At 37.5% G+C, this 14634-nt stretch overlaps 1 protein-coding gene across 8 annotated transcripts in view; it reads right to left on the reverse strand.

Moving 5' to 3' along the window:
* The window catches only part of TENT4A (terminal nucleotidyltransferase 4A), a 57840-nt gene that overhangs the window by 10015 nt on the left and 33191 nt on the right, over positions 1-14634 (reverse strand). For 4 of the 8 annotated variants that reach the window (XM_079301157.1, XM_079301156.1, XM_079301159.1 and 1 more), the window contains 3 exons: positions 13076-13176; positions 12655-12827; positions 1433-1591 (listed from right to left, as the gene is read on the reverse strand). In XM_079301157.1, the coding sequence (XP_079157283.1) occupies positions 1433-1591; positions 12655-12827; positions 13076-13176 (433 nt within the window). The remainder of the gene's footprint in view (positions 1-1432; positions 1592-12654; positions 12828-13075; positions 13177-14634) is intronic. The other 4 variants (XM_079301161.1, XM_079301163.1, XM_079301160.1 and 1 more) reach the window with 1 other exon arrangement.

Consider the following 14634-nt stretch of genomic DNA (forward strand, 5'->3'; position numbering starts at 1 on the left):
AAAGTGCTACAGAGCAGTTGTTTTCCAAGATTCAAAATTCTAGCAGAGATTCAAAATTCACACAACACATTGCCTCTTTACAACTGTGGCAAACACTCTGAATGCCAACTTGTTTTGTACTAACTGCATGCCTCCTAACTAGCACCAGGGTACTTCTTCAGAAAAGCAGAGCTGTAGGGGAAAGAAAAATCTACACTAAATTTGTATATTAGATTAACTTAAGACTCCAGTTTCATTCTAAAAAACCTTCTGAAGTTTCAGACTGGACTGTATTCACTAGCCAGTGAATACTCAGTTGCAGACACTGTAATAGAAATATATAATTCTATTAGCTTCTCACTAACACATTTTCTGTGCAGGTAAGGTGGTATTGCCTAGGTGAGACTGAGCAGCAGGGAAAGAAAGGAAGGGAAGAATCTGTGTAATCAGTGAGAATCTTAAAACCAAAGGCAAGTCAAGGGAAGTGATCATTTCCTCTCTACTCAGCACAGGTGAGGTCACATATGGAGCGCTGGGTCCAGGTCTGGGCTCCCCAGGAACAGAGATATGGACAAATAAAAAAAAAAAATTTTAAAAAAGTGCTGAATCAAATTTAAGAAATGGCAAAGTCATTATTTTGAAAATCTCACAGCCCTTGATTCCCAAGAACTCTGATAGAAAGACTTCAAGAAGGAAGAGAACCTGACCAAAACTAAGTTTGAAAGAAACCAGCTCACTGTTTTGTTACCACTGTTTTGTTGCTATAACCCACAATTTGCATTAAGCCTCGTGTGAGGCATGTTTGACTAACAGCTTTAATTATCAAGACTGAGGGAATGTTTTCCTGCAGAAAGATGCACTGAGGTTGTACCAGAATGGATACATTAGTCAAAATACTTTGAGGTCCCAGCACATTATGCACACATTTAATTTTTTGGTAAAAAATCTTGTCCACATATCCATAACTAATTTTCTGTTCTCTACCTTTAAAATGTACTACAGAATATTACAAATGTAACCAAATCTGTGGTAATAATTCAATATCAAGACAACTAAATAAGCCTAGAAAGGTCAGTAGTATTCCTTAAAATTAAAAAGTTATCTTACAGTTCCTCCACCTATGAGGTGGTAGAAATTAAATAGCCTAGAGATCTACAAATATCCCACTAATTGGGCACCAGGACTCACAAATACAACTGAAGGAGTCAGACACCTGACACTCCTTCTTTAACTTAGGTGTCTGTGCTGCAGAGGGGCTCTTCTAGGCTAAACCCCTTCCCACCCTTTGCTCTCCCCACTCCTCTGACACAGCAGCTAAGTGCTTTTATGACCACGTGAAGCTCAGCACACGCTCTACAGAGGCTCTCCCCAGAGGCTTCCAGACTGACAGCACAGTGCACACGACCTCCACTTGCCATGTGCTCGCTAGCTCGTGACAGTTGCTGGCTCATACCTGATTACTGGTGGCCACTATCAGGGCTCTCGGAGGCGCAGATTGGGGTTTACCACTTGGCAGGGGCAATGCGGGCGCTAAACTGGCCATAAGCTGAGTCGGTGCTTGAAGACTGAACTGGTAAACATTAGGAGCTGGGCAAGGTGGTGTATCTGATTCCTTTTGGCAGAGAAAAAGGGGAAAAGAAAAGCAGCTTTACAGAAAGTACAGTATATACAGACTATGCACGTGAAAATGCACCCAAATATCAACTCAAGTGAATACAGTAAAACATGATCTTTTTCAATAGTAAAAAAATAGTAAAATAAAAGCCAGCACTGTTTTTTTTTAATGCATCTAGCAAAAGTTTAACTGAACCTCCATAAGAAGACAATGTCAACAGGTCTATAGGAATCACAGGTCAGTTCCAGTCTGCACAAATCTAAAGCCAAAGTTATGACTCTAGCAAATTCAAACTAGAAGATAAGAACTAAAGCTGGGAAAAAAACAGAACAAGAACAGCAACACTTTGGGAGATAGAAGGGCAAGAATTTTAGTTGTTATGACAGATTCAGTCCTCTGAGTGCACTGATTTATACAGCAAAGTTACTCACTCTAATTGTTAAAATCTTCTCTCACTCTACCTACCAGCAAAGTTAGGGCTCCACCTACCAAGAAATAAGTTGATGTTCTGCCAGTCAGGACCAGTACATACACACCAGTCACACATGCCACTGCTCTCGGGGAGCTCTGCTCCCCTCACTTTCCATCTGAAATCTGAGGGGCAGCTCTTCAGGGAAAGCAAGATGGATGCAGGATAACAGAAAAGATACTGCAATGGAACTGATATCACTGATTACTATTCTTCCTCCTTCCAGTCTGAATCTCACATGCATCCTAAGCAGACATACTGGTGATGCTGAAGTACTGTGTGTCTGGAGCACCTAACAGCTACGAGGCAAGCACAGATTCAGGGCCTTACAGGAATTACTGAACTCTGAAAACACCTGACTACCTCAGTTCTCAAATGATCCATTATTTTCTAAGTTGAGAAAGGTGGAATGCAAGCTACAGCCTTCTAAAACAACTTTGAAAACTCTTGTAAAATGTATTTTCAGCCATAACTTAATGGCAGAAGTAGCTTCCCCTATGTTTCACTGCTGTTTTTTTATCACGTTCTTAACTCCAAAGCATTCTGAACTTAAAAACAATGGAAAAACTATTCTTTATCCCAAACCACTAGTGTTTTTTCCACTGCCAGCTCTTAGGCTCAAAATATAGCAAGAGATGGTGTTGGCCAATTAGTAGTTTAGAAGTTACCACATTAAAAGGCATTATTGGCTCAGGTCATCACAGATCCTTACTGCTGAAGTAATTACTGAAGTATTCTATTGCTCTGTCTCTAAAGATTAATTGCCTGGAAGCAAAGACTCTTCACTTAAATCACGTAAACTTTAAATAGATCTCCAGCACTACTACTTGCCCTCAGATGGCCTTGTTTTCTAAATTAGATTCTTCATTTAAAGAATAGGCTGCTCAAGAACAGAAACAAGAAAATGTTTAAAAGCTTTTCTTGGGGAAGAAGATTATATAAAGTGAGACTGACAACTGTGAATACTGAGCAGCCTAAGCAATGAGCTACTACAAAGCAAAACTTGCATCCCAGCTGAATTGAATACTCACAGCAAAAAGAGTCCTCAATAAAACCAATTTGTTAGAACAACCAGTCCTTTATTTGTCTGTATAAAGCTGTGCTTACCAAAAAATAAGATCTAGAAAGAAGCTGTTCTCCCATTAGTTCAACTAGTGATAGAAGTTACAGCATGCCTCTGTGAAGCAGGTAACTGCATCATGAATTCACTAGAGACACATCCTATTCATAAAAAGAACGCAGAAATCTCTTATTAATGAGATCAGGTATTTATTCTTTAATAAACACGTTCATCATAGAGGGAAGCTACATGCTGTAGCACTGACCAAATATTAAGCTTAGTTGATGCCTGGATAAGATGGCATTTCTCTCCTTTGCCTAATTGTACAGCATCAACACCATGAGAACAGGCTAAGGTCTCCACAAGTATGAGTTTCCTTGGACACTTCTGGTCATGGAATTATTCAAAAGCTAATGAGAAGAGAGGGAAATAAACAGACAAGTTCTAAGCATGCTCACAAGTACCCATGAGCTAGCAAATGGGATGGAAAAAGGTATCTTATTGTTCATCCAAACAGATGTGCAAATATACTGCAATGCAGCCTTCACAAACCTGACCAAAGAACAGTTTTAGGGTCTCTATTCCAAGGACCTCCCCTTTCTCTTCTACTTAAATATAATTGGAGCCCTAAAGGTTCACATACCTAACCCAGATGGGACACTTCTCATTAATGAGATTTCTAAGGGGCTTTAAAGCAACAAAAAGTTGCTTGAAAGACAAAGAATAGCAGATGGAAAAGAGCACCACATTATTTAACTGAGATTAAGATTTCACCACAAATGAAGCTTACATTGCTGTATTTTAATTTTGTAACAGGTATGTTCTTCTGCCTCAAGTGTTATTTACTGAAACACATTGCATACAGGCAGATTGTATCTTTTTTCTAAGGTAATCTTGGATTGCCAATGGCATTACTGTATGGAGCTGATATTGTGACTTCAAGAGCAACAAAACCCATAAAATGCCGTAAAGAACAGCATTAGTCTTCTTAAACTGAAAGATTAAATTCAGACCAGAAAATTGAGCCCAACAATTGAACAAATTTTCCTTAAGCACAGCCTATACTGAAGGATTAATTCTTTTTTGGCCTTCTGGACCAGATTCTTAAGTGTAACATTGAAACTTGAACACTACAGAAGTTCAGATGACCTACAAGTAAATGCACAGACAATATTTTGGACACATTAGGTACACATCTGGAAGACAAAAGCTCTGACCACTACTAGGGCAGGGGCAACAGAGGACACATTTAAAAAATATATTAATTAAAGGGGTAAGATCCTACAACTGATTTTAGCAGATAATATAGGGATAAAGCTACAAGACTGCACCTTGTAGCAGTACCTCATCCTGCAAGGAAAATATCTTCTAAAGATATCTTCTTTTGGAAACCAGAAAGACTAACAGATGCAGGTTTATCCTCCTGAGACATTTCCATTTTAAAACATGCTCTTTAACCAGTTTCTATTTCCTGATTAAGAACTTAGTATGCAGAAGGAAGATTTCTACAATTCATAACTCTGATTAATGAGGACTCTAGGTTACTTTAACGCTGGAAAAAATTAAGTATGGAAGATACACAGAAACACAAGTGTTACTGGTGAACTTCTGCCTAGACAGAAACAGTGAAACACTGCAGTCATGTGAAAGACAAAAAACTGAAATCCACACTTCTCTTCCTGACATAGAATGGCAGTAAAGTAATTTACTCTCCTGCAAAATGCATCTCCCATTATAAAAGACCCAGGTCTCCATCACCAAGAGAATATTTACTTGCCAAAACCTCTTTGCTAACTAGGTCTGGCCATAAGAGTTTATTTCAATTCCATTAATAACTCAAGGCTTAAGATACCTGGTAACTTCTCAGTTAATAACACCTACCATTTCAGAGCTTTCCATTTCCAAGACAGTGTGCTTTCTTGAGAGCTGAAGTCACCTACAATTAACTCATGACCCCAGTGTGTTTAAGTTTGGCTCAATGCTAAAGGAGCCTAACCATCCTAAAGTCAGTATTCAGAAATAAAAACTTGAAACAATACAATGCAAGTTTCCTAATAATGTGATGGATTTGGGTTTTCACTCCCCTCTCTAGGAATGAACTACAAAAGTCTTGGCAAAAAGATCCGTATTGTTTCCACCCTCAAAATTTCTTCCACTAATTAAACTATTTTTTTCCTCTTTCCCACAACATTCAGGAGCTGGAAGCTGTGAGAGAACAATGACCATTTCAGTAAAAACTCTGTTCCATCTTTGAAAGCAAAGAACTGAAAATTGTTGTTTATAGTTGACACTGTACATTTTTAAGTATTTTTCTCCTTTCTTACAATTACAGTGATTCTACAGATGACTGCTGCCAATCTTACTCCTGCCTCTTTTCCCATTCTAGCCTTCTCCATTACACCTGCATTAGCATCTGACACTATTATGTGCTAACTCACAGGGGTGAACTACAGAAACAGTAATACCTTTCTTACCAGTTGCACTTTCTGAATCAGCTCACCACAGGATCAGGTGAACACCAGTGAAGAAAAGCAGGAGCAGCTAATGAAAGGAAATTTGGCTAGCAAATACATCCTGTTACTGAACTGGCTTAGTAATGTGCAAATTCACACTCTTTTAAACATAAAGCAACACCAGAGGACTTCAGACATTTCATAATTTGGGGCCATGCACAGAAGAACTTCAATGCATGCTCTCACTTGAATAGCTTTATCCCCTGTGTACTTAACCATGCTTGATAAACCACCACACTTCCAAAGGGTATGATCACCCCCTGCCCTCATCCCATTTCTTCCACATTGGGCCATTTCCTTTCTTGGTAGGTGGAGCCATAACTTCAACTACACTGCAAATAAAGTAGAATTGAGATTAACAAAATTTCTACTTCTATGGAAAGTCACAAGAAAATTTGCATCAATATAGTTGCTCCACTTCTGCTAGTCAGCCTATAAACAATACAAGTCTTCTTTGAAATTGGTTGATTTTTCTGCCTTTCATTGCAGAGAGAAAAAAACTTGGTCATTCTGATTACAGAAGGGGAGAAATGAAAGAACATAGGATATATAAGCAAACTGAAAAACATGCATCCTCCAAAAGCATTAGTGTTTGTTTTACAGAAAGACAACTGAAAATATTATTTAACTAGTATCTACCAGATTAAATATAAAGCCAGTAGCCCTTCAAACACATCTCATTATACCCTGAGAGGCCTGACTACAAGCTCATTCCATGTTTTATCATACTTATTGCATTTCAAATAAGCCATCTTAAATAAAAAAGGTCCCAAAAGTATGTAATTTGAAACTTCCTTTGTTGCCCCAATACTTTTATTTCACAGTCTTTCAAATGGTCAGTATTGCTAACAATATAGAAATAGTTCCACTTTGATTTTCAATTTAGGCAATAAATTATAGGACTCATTATGAAAGCTGAACATGCACCATACTAGAATATAATACTGAATTTAGGTCTTCTTCCATCCTAATATGGCTTAGGTACCTCTGTGGATTTTTTTTTTTTTCATGGGAGGGAATGTTAAGATATGGCAAAATTACAGCTTAGTCTTTGGCATCAGAAACTAGTCTGAAGTCGACTCTTAAATTATGTGCTTCTCTCCTTACTTCACTGACCTCACAGCAATAAAATCCCACTTTACTTGCTGAATTACAGATTTCCTCTGTATCCTCAGCTGCTTAGAATAACTTATTTAAATTACTTTAGAAATTTTTGTATTCCAAATTGTGCCTCCTGCAACTTTGCAGTGCATATGGAGAAGAGACTGCTCAAGGAACTAATACAGAAGAGCATGAGATAGTACAAAACTCCACACTGTCTGACATACAGTTAAAAATTTCAAAAACAAGCACACAGGGGCCATACAGTGAATGAGGAAAATAGGCAAAAGCAGCAATGGAAAAATTTGTTCCTCTCTAATGCACAGAAAGTATTTGTAATCTTCATAGCAAGAATAAGAAAGAAGAATGGAGCTTTAAAGATTTGGGGGCTTAAACTCTTAAATAACCCAAATCAAATATCAATTAAATGCTTTTCCCCAGTAACACCAGGTTGTCTGTGTGTCTGCAGCCAGGGCTACCCACTGCTTTATCTGGAGATAAGCTGTCTGCAAGTCAGCACTTCCATCTCTCTGAAGGCTAAACATCAAGAGGCTTTTTAAAAGAACTTGCCTCTATTTGTTAAGGAAGGGGTGAAGCTTAAGACAAAACCTGCATTATTCTAAGATGATCAACTATTCATACATATTCTGGTTAGAACATGAGAATACTCAGGCACATAGAAAGAAGAGAGAAATTTGTATAGCTCCTGCTCTCAAGCAGAGAATTTTATTAGGCAACCTCCTTTTGCCTCTGCTCCTTATACACACAATTTCAACTGCAACTCTAAAAATGAATCAGCCATTAAGATGGATTTAACAAGACTATAAGAAGAGTTGTTACATATGCTGAAGTGTCTGTCCCTCTACTGCAGATAAGCATGCCTCATGGCTGCCAATTCCATCACTTTAAAAAAGCACAACATTTATCCAGACAAGATATGTCATACAGTCTATCACCTCTGTCTGAGAATATGGAAGCACAATAGCTTGTGCTAATTATCTGAAATTTAGTCTGGCTAATAGGAAGGAAGGTGAGATGGTTGATAACTTCATTAAGCATATTGAGTTCAAGTATTAAACCACCATTACTACAAAACAAGTAACAGTTTCAAAAATCAGTGTGAATCTTACATGCATTCAGCACAACTGAAAGAACAATGAGTCATTCTTATCAGTCATATTTACATATTAGTCTCAGAATGTAACACCCAATCAAGGTACTGAATACAAAATACTCCAATACAGTGAAAAGACAGATATACAAAAAAACCTGAAGGCTTTGCTCAGCAGCATATTCTTTAGCTGATGGGGCTTAACTGTGGGCAGATCAAACACTAACATTCTGATGAAAGGGTTATAGTTAAAATTTCAAGAACCATCTGAAAGAAGATATTGTAAATGTTAAAAACTTAAAAAGAGGCAAGGATTGTGTCATCTCCAAAGCCAGACCACAGGGGTATCTTGTTCATTGAAACTTTAACTACCTTGGTATGACTGCAGAACTCAGAGGTCTTCAAGAAATAATCTCATCACAGAAGCCCACACAACACTGATTGACAGAAACACTGAGATAAGGTGTATGAAATTTGTTAGAAACAAACTTCTAACAGACAACTTGGAGTTTCTGTGATGGACTGGATATGACATTGTATATCCATAAAGTACAGAAAAGAGCTTTAAGAGCTTCCCATGAGACATTTTATCTTCTACTCATATGCTGGCATCACTGCCACAAAATGTTAAGCTTTATCTGGCATAACATCATCAGAACTACAGAATATACTTAGAAACCAGACCAAAATGAACTGCAAAAACATACCTAGGATTATTTCTTACTTGGCAGAGACTGTTGATCAGGTAGTAAATATTCTCTAGCACTACTCTAGGACTTCCTGAGCTAATGAAAAGCTTTTCTCCACAACGCTCAAGCAACAAGAAACCAGCTCTAGACTGCAGGTCCAGAAAAAAAACCAAAAAGCACCCAGAAAAAAACAAAAAACCCAACCAACCAACATAGCATTTTTCAAGAGGAATTTGGTCAGCTGCTTAGACTGTGAGACTGAAATCTGCAACTACCCAAAACAAGTAGAGAGCTGGGGGTGAACATAGCTCATTCCATCTGGTTTCAGATTCTCATAGCAATCACTTAACTCAGTATGAAGATGAGATTTTTAATGCCAGAGGATTGTTTTCTGCTGTTGAACAGTTTGGCTTCCATAGAGTAAAAATTCACACACTTTGCAGTGTCCTTGACAGCAAACACATTCATAAAGCATCTTCCATTATTCACTTCAACAGTTTTGGGATCATATAGGAATGCATTGTATTGTACAACTTACCTGTTTGCAGGAGTGAGGACTATACCTGCTTTTTTCAGGGCAGCATAAGGTATTTGAAATTAGCAAAAAGCTTCATTGAGAGAAGACTTATTACATAGATCAGTTTGATAATTAACATAACTGAGAAAAATATATGAACAGCCTAATGTGTTCTGATAACCAGATTCCTTGTAGCGTAAGGTTTTTTAAATATGTGCTCTTTAGTTTGCTCCTGATCACTAATATTTACATTCTTCACAGAGCTGAGGTAACTGGACAGGAATTTTAATACTCAGTCTTTTGCACAGAACTAGAAGTACTGCTGAGTGAGTCAGAGCTCTGTATCAACATGTACAGTAGGACAAACCCATAAACTGAGCAACTCTCCCACTAATAGTTATAGTGATACCTGAAGACAGGCTTCTCTTGCACAAGGTCTTTGATCCAAAATTTACTGGCCCTTTGAAAAGCTGTCCTTTGTGATTGTGATCTTGCAGTTGGCTAGAACACCTATTAAAGACAGCATGGCTAGAACTGCATTGGTTAGAGAGTGCTAGACTAAGGCATTTTGTAAATAGCTCTGCTACTTTGGGAAATCCATACAAGGATACCTTTTGTTCAAATTATGATTTGGTCTCATTAGATCCCATTCATTTTGGGCTATGTAGACACACAGTGGCCCACAAGCATGTTCTCCTGCAAGCTAGTCCTAGATGTGCAAAGATGAAAGCAAACATTCTAGTAAGTTTCAGATGGTATGCTAACAAAAAGCACATAAACGTAAAATATATGGGGGAAAAAGAAACTGTCCTTTAGGAACTCAGTTCTCTTGTTTCTCCGTAGTACTTGAATTCTCCTATTTAAAAGGTTACCAGCACTATGGAGAACTCAGAGTAGTAACTACTAGCTCTTATTTTCTTTCATTTTTCTGAGCATATACAGACATTGAGAGGCTGGCTTCTAAATGTTAGCTCTGGTTTATACCAATCCAATCTTAAAAAAAACATGCTCCTTGTTATTCTTCTGAGACCTGTTCTCCTGCTGCTGGAATAAATCTATAACCATTGCTTTAGCTAACAAACACAAGTCCAAGACACCAGGACAATTATCTATTCAGCTGCTGAGTCATATTTACAGATTACTAATGCAAAACCTGTAACACTGTCAAAAGTCCAAGGAAGTAAACCCTTAAAAACCATACAGCATGCTGTACTGAAATCAACTATTAAACTACAGGGTTTAATAAAAATTCTAGGATCCCTGTGAGCAACACTGTATTGCTTTGATAATGCCTGCACACTCAATATATAATGCCAATGTTGTTTTCAGGACACGCTGACAAATACATGCAAAGCCTCCAGATTTATCACCAGTAAACAGTGATGTGATGACTTCAAAATGCAACCACTTTAGTGGATGGCTGGAGAGGGGCAATATGACAAAGTAATGTCACAAGTTTTCAAGCCTATTTCCTCTTCCTCAGCACAAGTAAGCTGACTTCTATTATACTGGTAGGGAGAACTCAGAAAGGACCAGATGCAGTTGACCACTAATACCAGTAAATAGAAAAACAAATACACTATCTAGTCCCTACAATTTAACAGATAGGATCCTGCATTTCATAAAGAGCAAAAGATATTCTGCAGTCAGGAAAAATACACCGCCTGGAACAATGTCTTAATGTAGAGTTTGTGCTTAAGGTTAATAGCGACATAGGAAATAATATCTTGCTTTTAAAATAAAACCTTAATGATTGGGAAGAGGTCAACAAGCTGTACCTCCAGGGTCTCCTTGTCTCCTGCATTTTCTTTCTCCTTGCTTTCAGTCTTCCAGTAAAAAATTTCACATTATTTAACTTTAAATAAATACAGAATCCTTCCTGATGAACAATTCTTCCACAAGATCAGAGGTAAGGTTTCATTCAAGTCTAAAGTGACAAGATGCACCATACTCGTAATTACCTTCTTCTGAAGCTGACAGAAAAACTCACCACATCATGCCTATTAATAATGCACCAGAAGTTCTGGCACAAGTTGTCACACATGCCAGATGTTCCTCTGCTGCAACCTGGGCACAGCACTATGCCAGATCATGGCATGGATCACCTGACTATGGCAGAACAGGCTTCTTTTCCAGAATGAAGCAGCTCAGGACTGCTCAGTCAGAACTTTCTCTCCCTCACAAGCCCAAGTAAGAGTCGGATGAACCCATCAGTCATTGTCAGAAACCTGCCACTACATTCCAAATTAAGACAACATGCTATTAGTCTGCTAAGAACATAATGCCAATATATGACCTGGTCTATCTCACAAGGACACGGACATGGTTTTTTATTTTGTTAGAAAATGCAGCATTTCCTTTTACTTTGTGAATGCCCCAGTTGATTCCAGTTCTATCCTGTTGAGAGCTTCCTTTTCACTTTTCATTAATTTCTCTGGCATCAGGCAATGAAGTTTCACCTTCAGCATCAGGTGAAACAGGACTAAGGGGAGTTCATAACAACTCACCACCCAATATTGCGCATTCCCAATGTGATGAAAAATGCAAATATTTGCTTATAAAATTTATTACAGCAAAATCTTTCCCAATTATATACTTAAATCAGGACCATGGCTAATAGTATCACTGGCAAGTATCATGCTGTTCTTTGTTCATTAGTCAGATAGTACAACTAAAACATTTGTCCTGTTTACTGAAAGTGGCATAAAAAGGTGATTCAACACCAAAAAACCAGTAGCGTTAAGTAATTACAGAAAGTAACCAGAACATATATAGGCAGTGCTTGTCTGTCAAAAGTTACTAGATTTTTATTGAATACAATTCCCTTTTTAATTCTGCATTTCACTAGTTTTTGAAACCAGTCAAGAAACAGGTATTTGGCATCATCTGGTTATTCACTGCCATGAATAACTGCATATTAATCTTGTTCCATCAATGCCTCTACCTAAGACAAAATGCTTCAGAAGATTTACAATGAGCCACTCATGCCTTGCAGAGCTGTGCTTTATAATCTGCACTGATTTAACTTTATAACAAAACCACCTGGCAGAACCTTAAAGAGTCCAGGAACATAACCCAAGAGACTGCAGCCTCCTCTTCCAGGAAGTTATAATAAAGACCAGTAATTAATTTGAGAAAAGGAAGCTGACAACAAGACTTCATGCAAGTGCCCTGTTACCATTAAAACATGAACTGACTGCTTGGCTGAAAATAATGAGTATTACTCACCTTCACAGCACAATATAATGTTCATGTTCAATTTCAGGGAACAAGGATAAGAATTTGATAATGGAAGATTTTGCTTAATGGAAGGATATATGAAGACATTTCTCCTCTTCTACTTAATTAGCTCCTGTTAGATTGGGTTGTTATATCTCATTACATCTAACTACAACCACAAAGGGTACCAAAGATTTAGGATGGAATTTAATTTAATTAAAAAAAAAAAATTTGATTTCACACATTTTTCTGAGCAGGCGACATGACTGATTTGCTGTAGCGGTTTAGGGATAGTATCACATTAACTGCTACTGTATCAATTGAGGCTTTGAAGATAATCTCTGCTACTTACTAGTTTAACCATTAAAAGAAAAAGCTTACAATGTCACTGCTGGAGAGCGATGACACAGAAGAGGCAGAAGAACCAGAGGATAACTGTTGTGTATTGGCCAATGACAGTGCTAAGTGTTGATTGTAAGATGGTTCCGAGTCTCTGTTCTGCTGCTGTTCTCCATTGCAGAGAGCTATCGGGTCTCTTATTTTCAACCTATTATCTGTTAACAGAAAACATAAGTATCATTTAAGAGCACAGAATACAAACACGTGGGCCTTGAAGTCTAAGAAGAGCTGCAGTTTAACAAGCTAATTGAAAAACAGGCTCAGAGAAAACTAATCTTGGGTTAGAAAGTTACAAGTTCCTTTTTTTTTTCCTGTATATCTAAATGATTAATTTCAAGGCATGAGTAGTTTGAATTACATCAAATTCAAGAAAAATTTTAAGTTGGTTTCCTGCTATACCTACCAAGTTCAGGTGATAAATTAATTTTGCTCCCCCACTTCTTTTTAATCCAGGCCCTGTAGTCAATCACTTCTTGGGTCACTTTGATGATTCTACCTAATGTGCTAAAAAAATTTTTCAATTAAGTATTAAACAAAGACTGTTGGTTACATATTTGCAAGCATTATAACAAGCTACCAAATTACACTAAAAGTCAGTTTAAGATATCCCTAACCAAAGAATCTTTTTGAACCTTTCTTTCAGCACACCACTTATATTCATATTATTTTTCTTCTACCATACTAACATGCAAGCAGTGACACATAGGTAAGATTTTTACTCTGTATTTCCATATGGAGTGCATAGTAACTATAAAGAATGCACATGCTGATAACAGTATATTTGATAAAAGCAACTTATGGTTCTTGCATTTCTCCAAACCAAGTTTTTCCACAGAGTCTGGATGATAGATGGGTATGGGATGCACAGAAGAAAAAAAACATCCCAGCACCACAACTGACTGTGTGGAGACAGCGACCTTCACTTCTGGATTTACAAAGCAACTTAAAAGGTGTTAAGGCCCCCACAATTATAAAGGAAGTACCATGGATCATGAGGTAGTGAAACAAGAAACAGATTGGCTTCAACACAAGGTAGAATCTCAACAAATTCATAATAATAAGAGGCTCAGAGAAAAAGCTTACCTGGTCCTGCTGAACAGTGACCAGTTATCAACAAAGTAGTGTTTTTCCAGCACACTTTCCAAACATTCAGCTATTTGAATCGTACTTCTTGAGTCTTCTTGTTTGAGAGATAAATTTTCAAGCTTTCTTTCCATCAGAGACTAGTCTCTGAAACACTAACTATAAACTCCACACTCAAGATACATGAAGAAATTACTACTGTACAAAAATGGGCTGTGCAAAGTTACCACTGTGGAGCAGGTAATGTTATATTTTTAATCTTCAATGGTTACATTAAAATTTATTTTGTATTTCACATCATAAAGGTACCTGGTACTGGAATTTTGTTTTGGTTTAGGTGTACAATAGGAAGGCAGGACATACAAAACCCTAATATCTTTAGACTACCTTTACTAGATTTCACAGTAACACTTTAGGTAGCAATAACAGTGATTACTATCTCATGCAAGGCCAAATACCACATGTTCCATGTTAGTCTTCCAACTTTAAAGACATGTTACTGTTAGTACTGAAAAAGTCAGTCCAGCAAACATTGAACCAAATAATATAATCTAAATTACATGTCCAATAGCTGCAGATGGGCCACCAGGACAGAATGCATGTCATCCACCATTCTATTTATGTAACATGGATAAAATGATGCATGCTGGAAAATGGGAAAATCTGGAATTTTACACACAGAATTAAAAGTGTGGTTGTCACCACTCAGAAATTAAAGATTTGGGTTATAACAGACCATACTTTGGGAACCACAGTTCAATAGCTAAGCAGATCACACTAAGAACAGAATAAATAAGAAGATCACACTTTGTTAATGTATACTCCCATGATGTAACAGCATTTCAAATACTCAACACAGTTTTGGTTTCTCAGTCTCAA

Source organism: Erithacus rubecula (genome assembly GCF_903797595.1).
Source record: "Erithacus rubecula genome assembly, chromosome: 3".
In the NCBI taxonomy this organism is placed as follows: Eukaryota; Metazoa; Chordata; class Aves; order Passeriformes; family Muscicapidae; genus Erithacus; species Erithacus rubecula.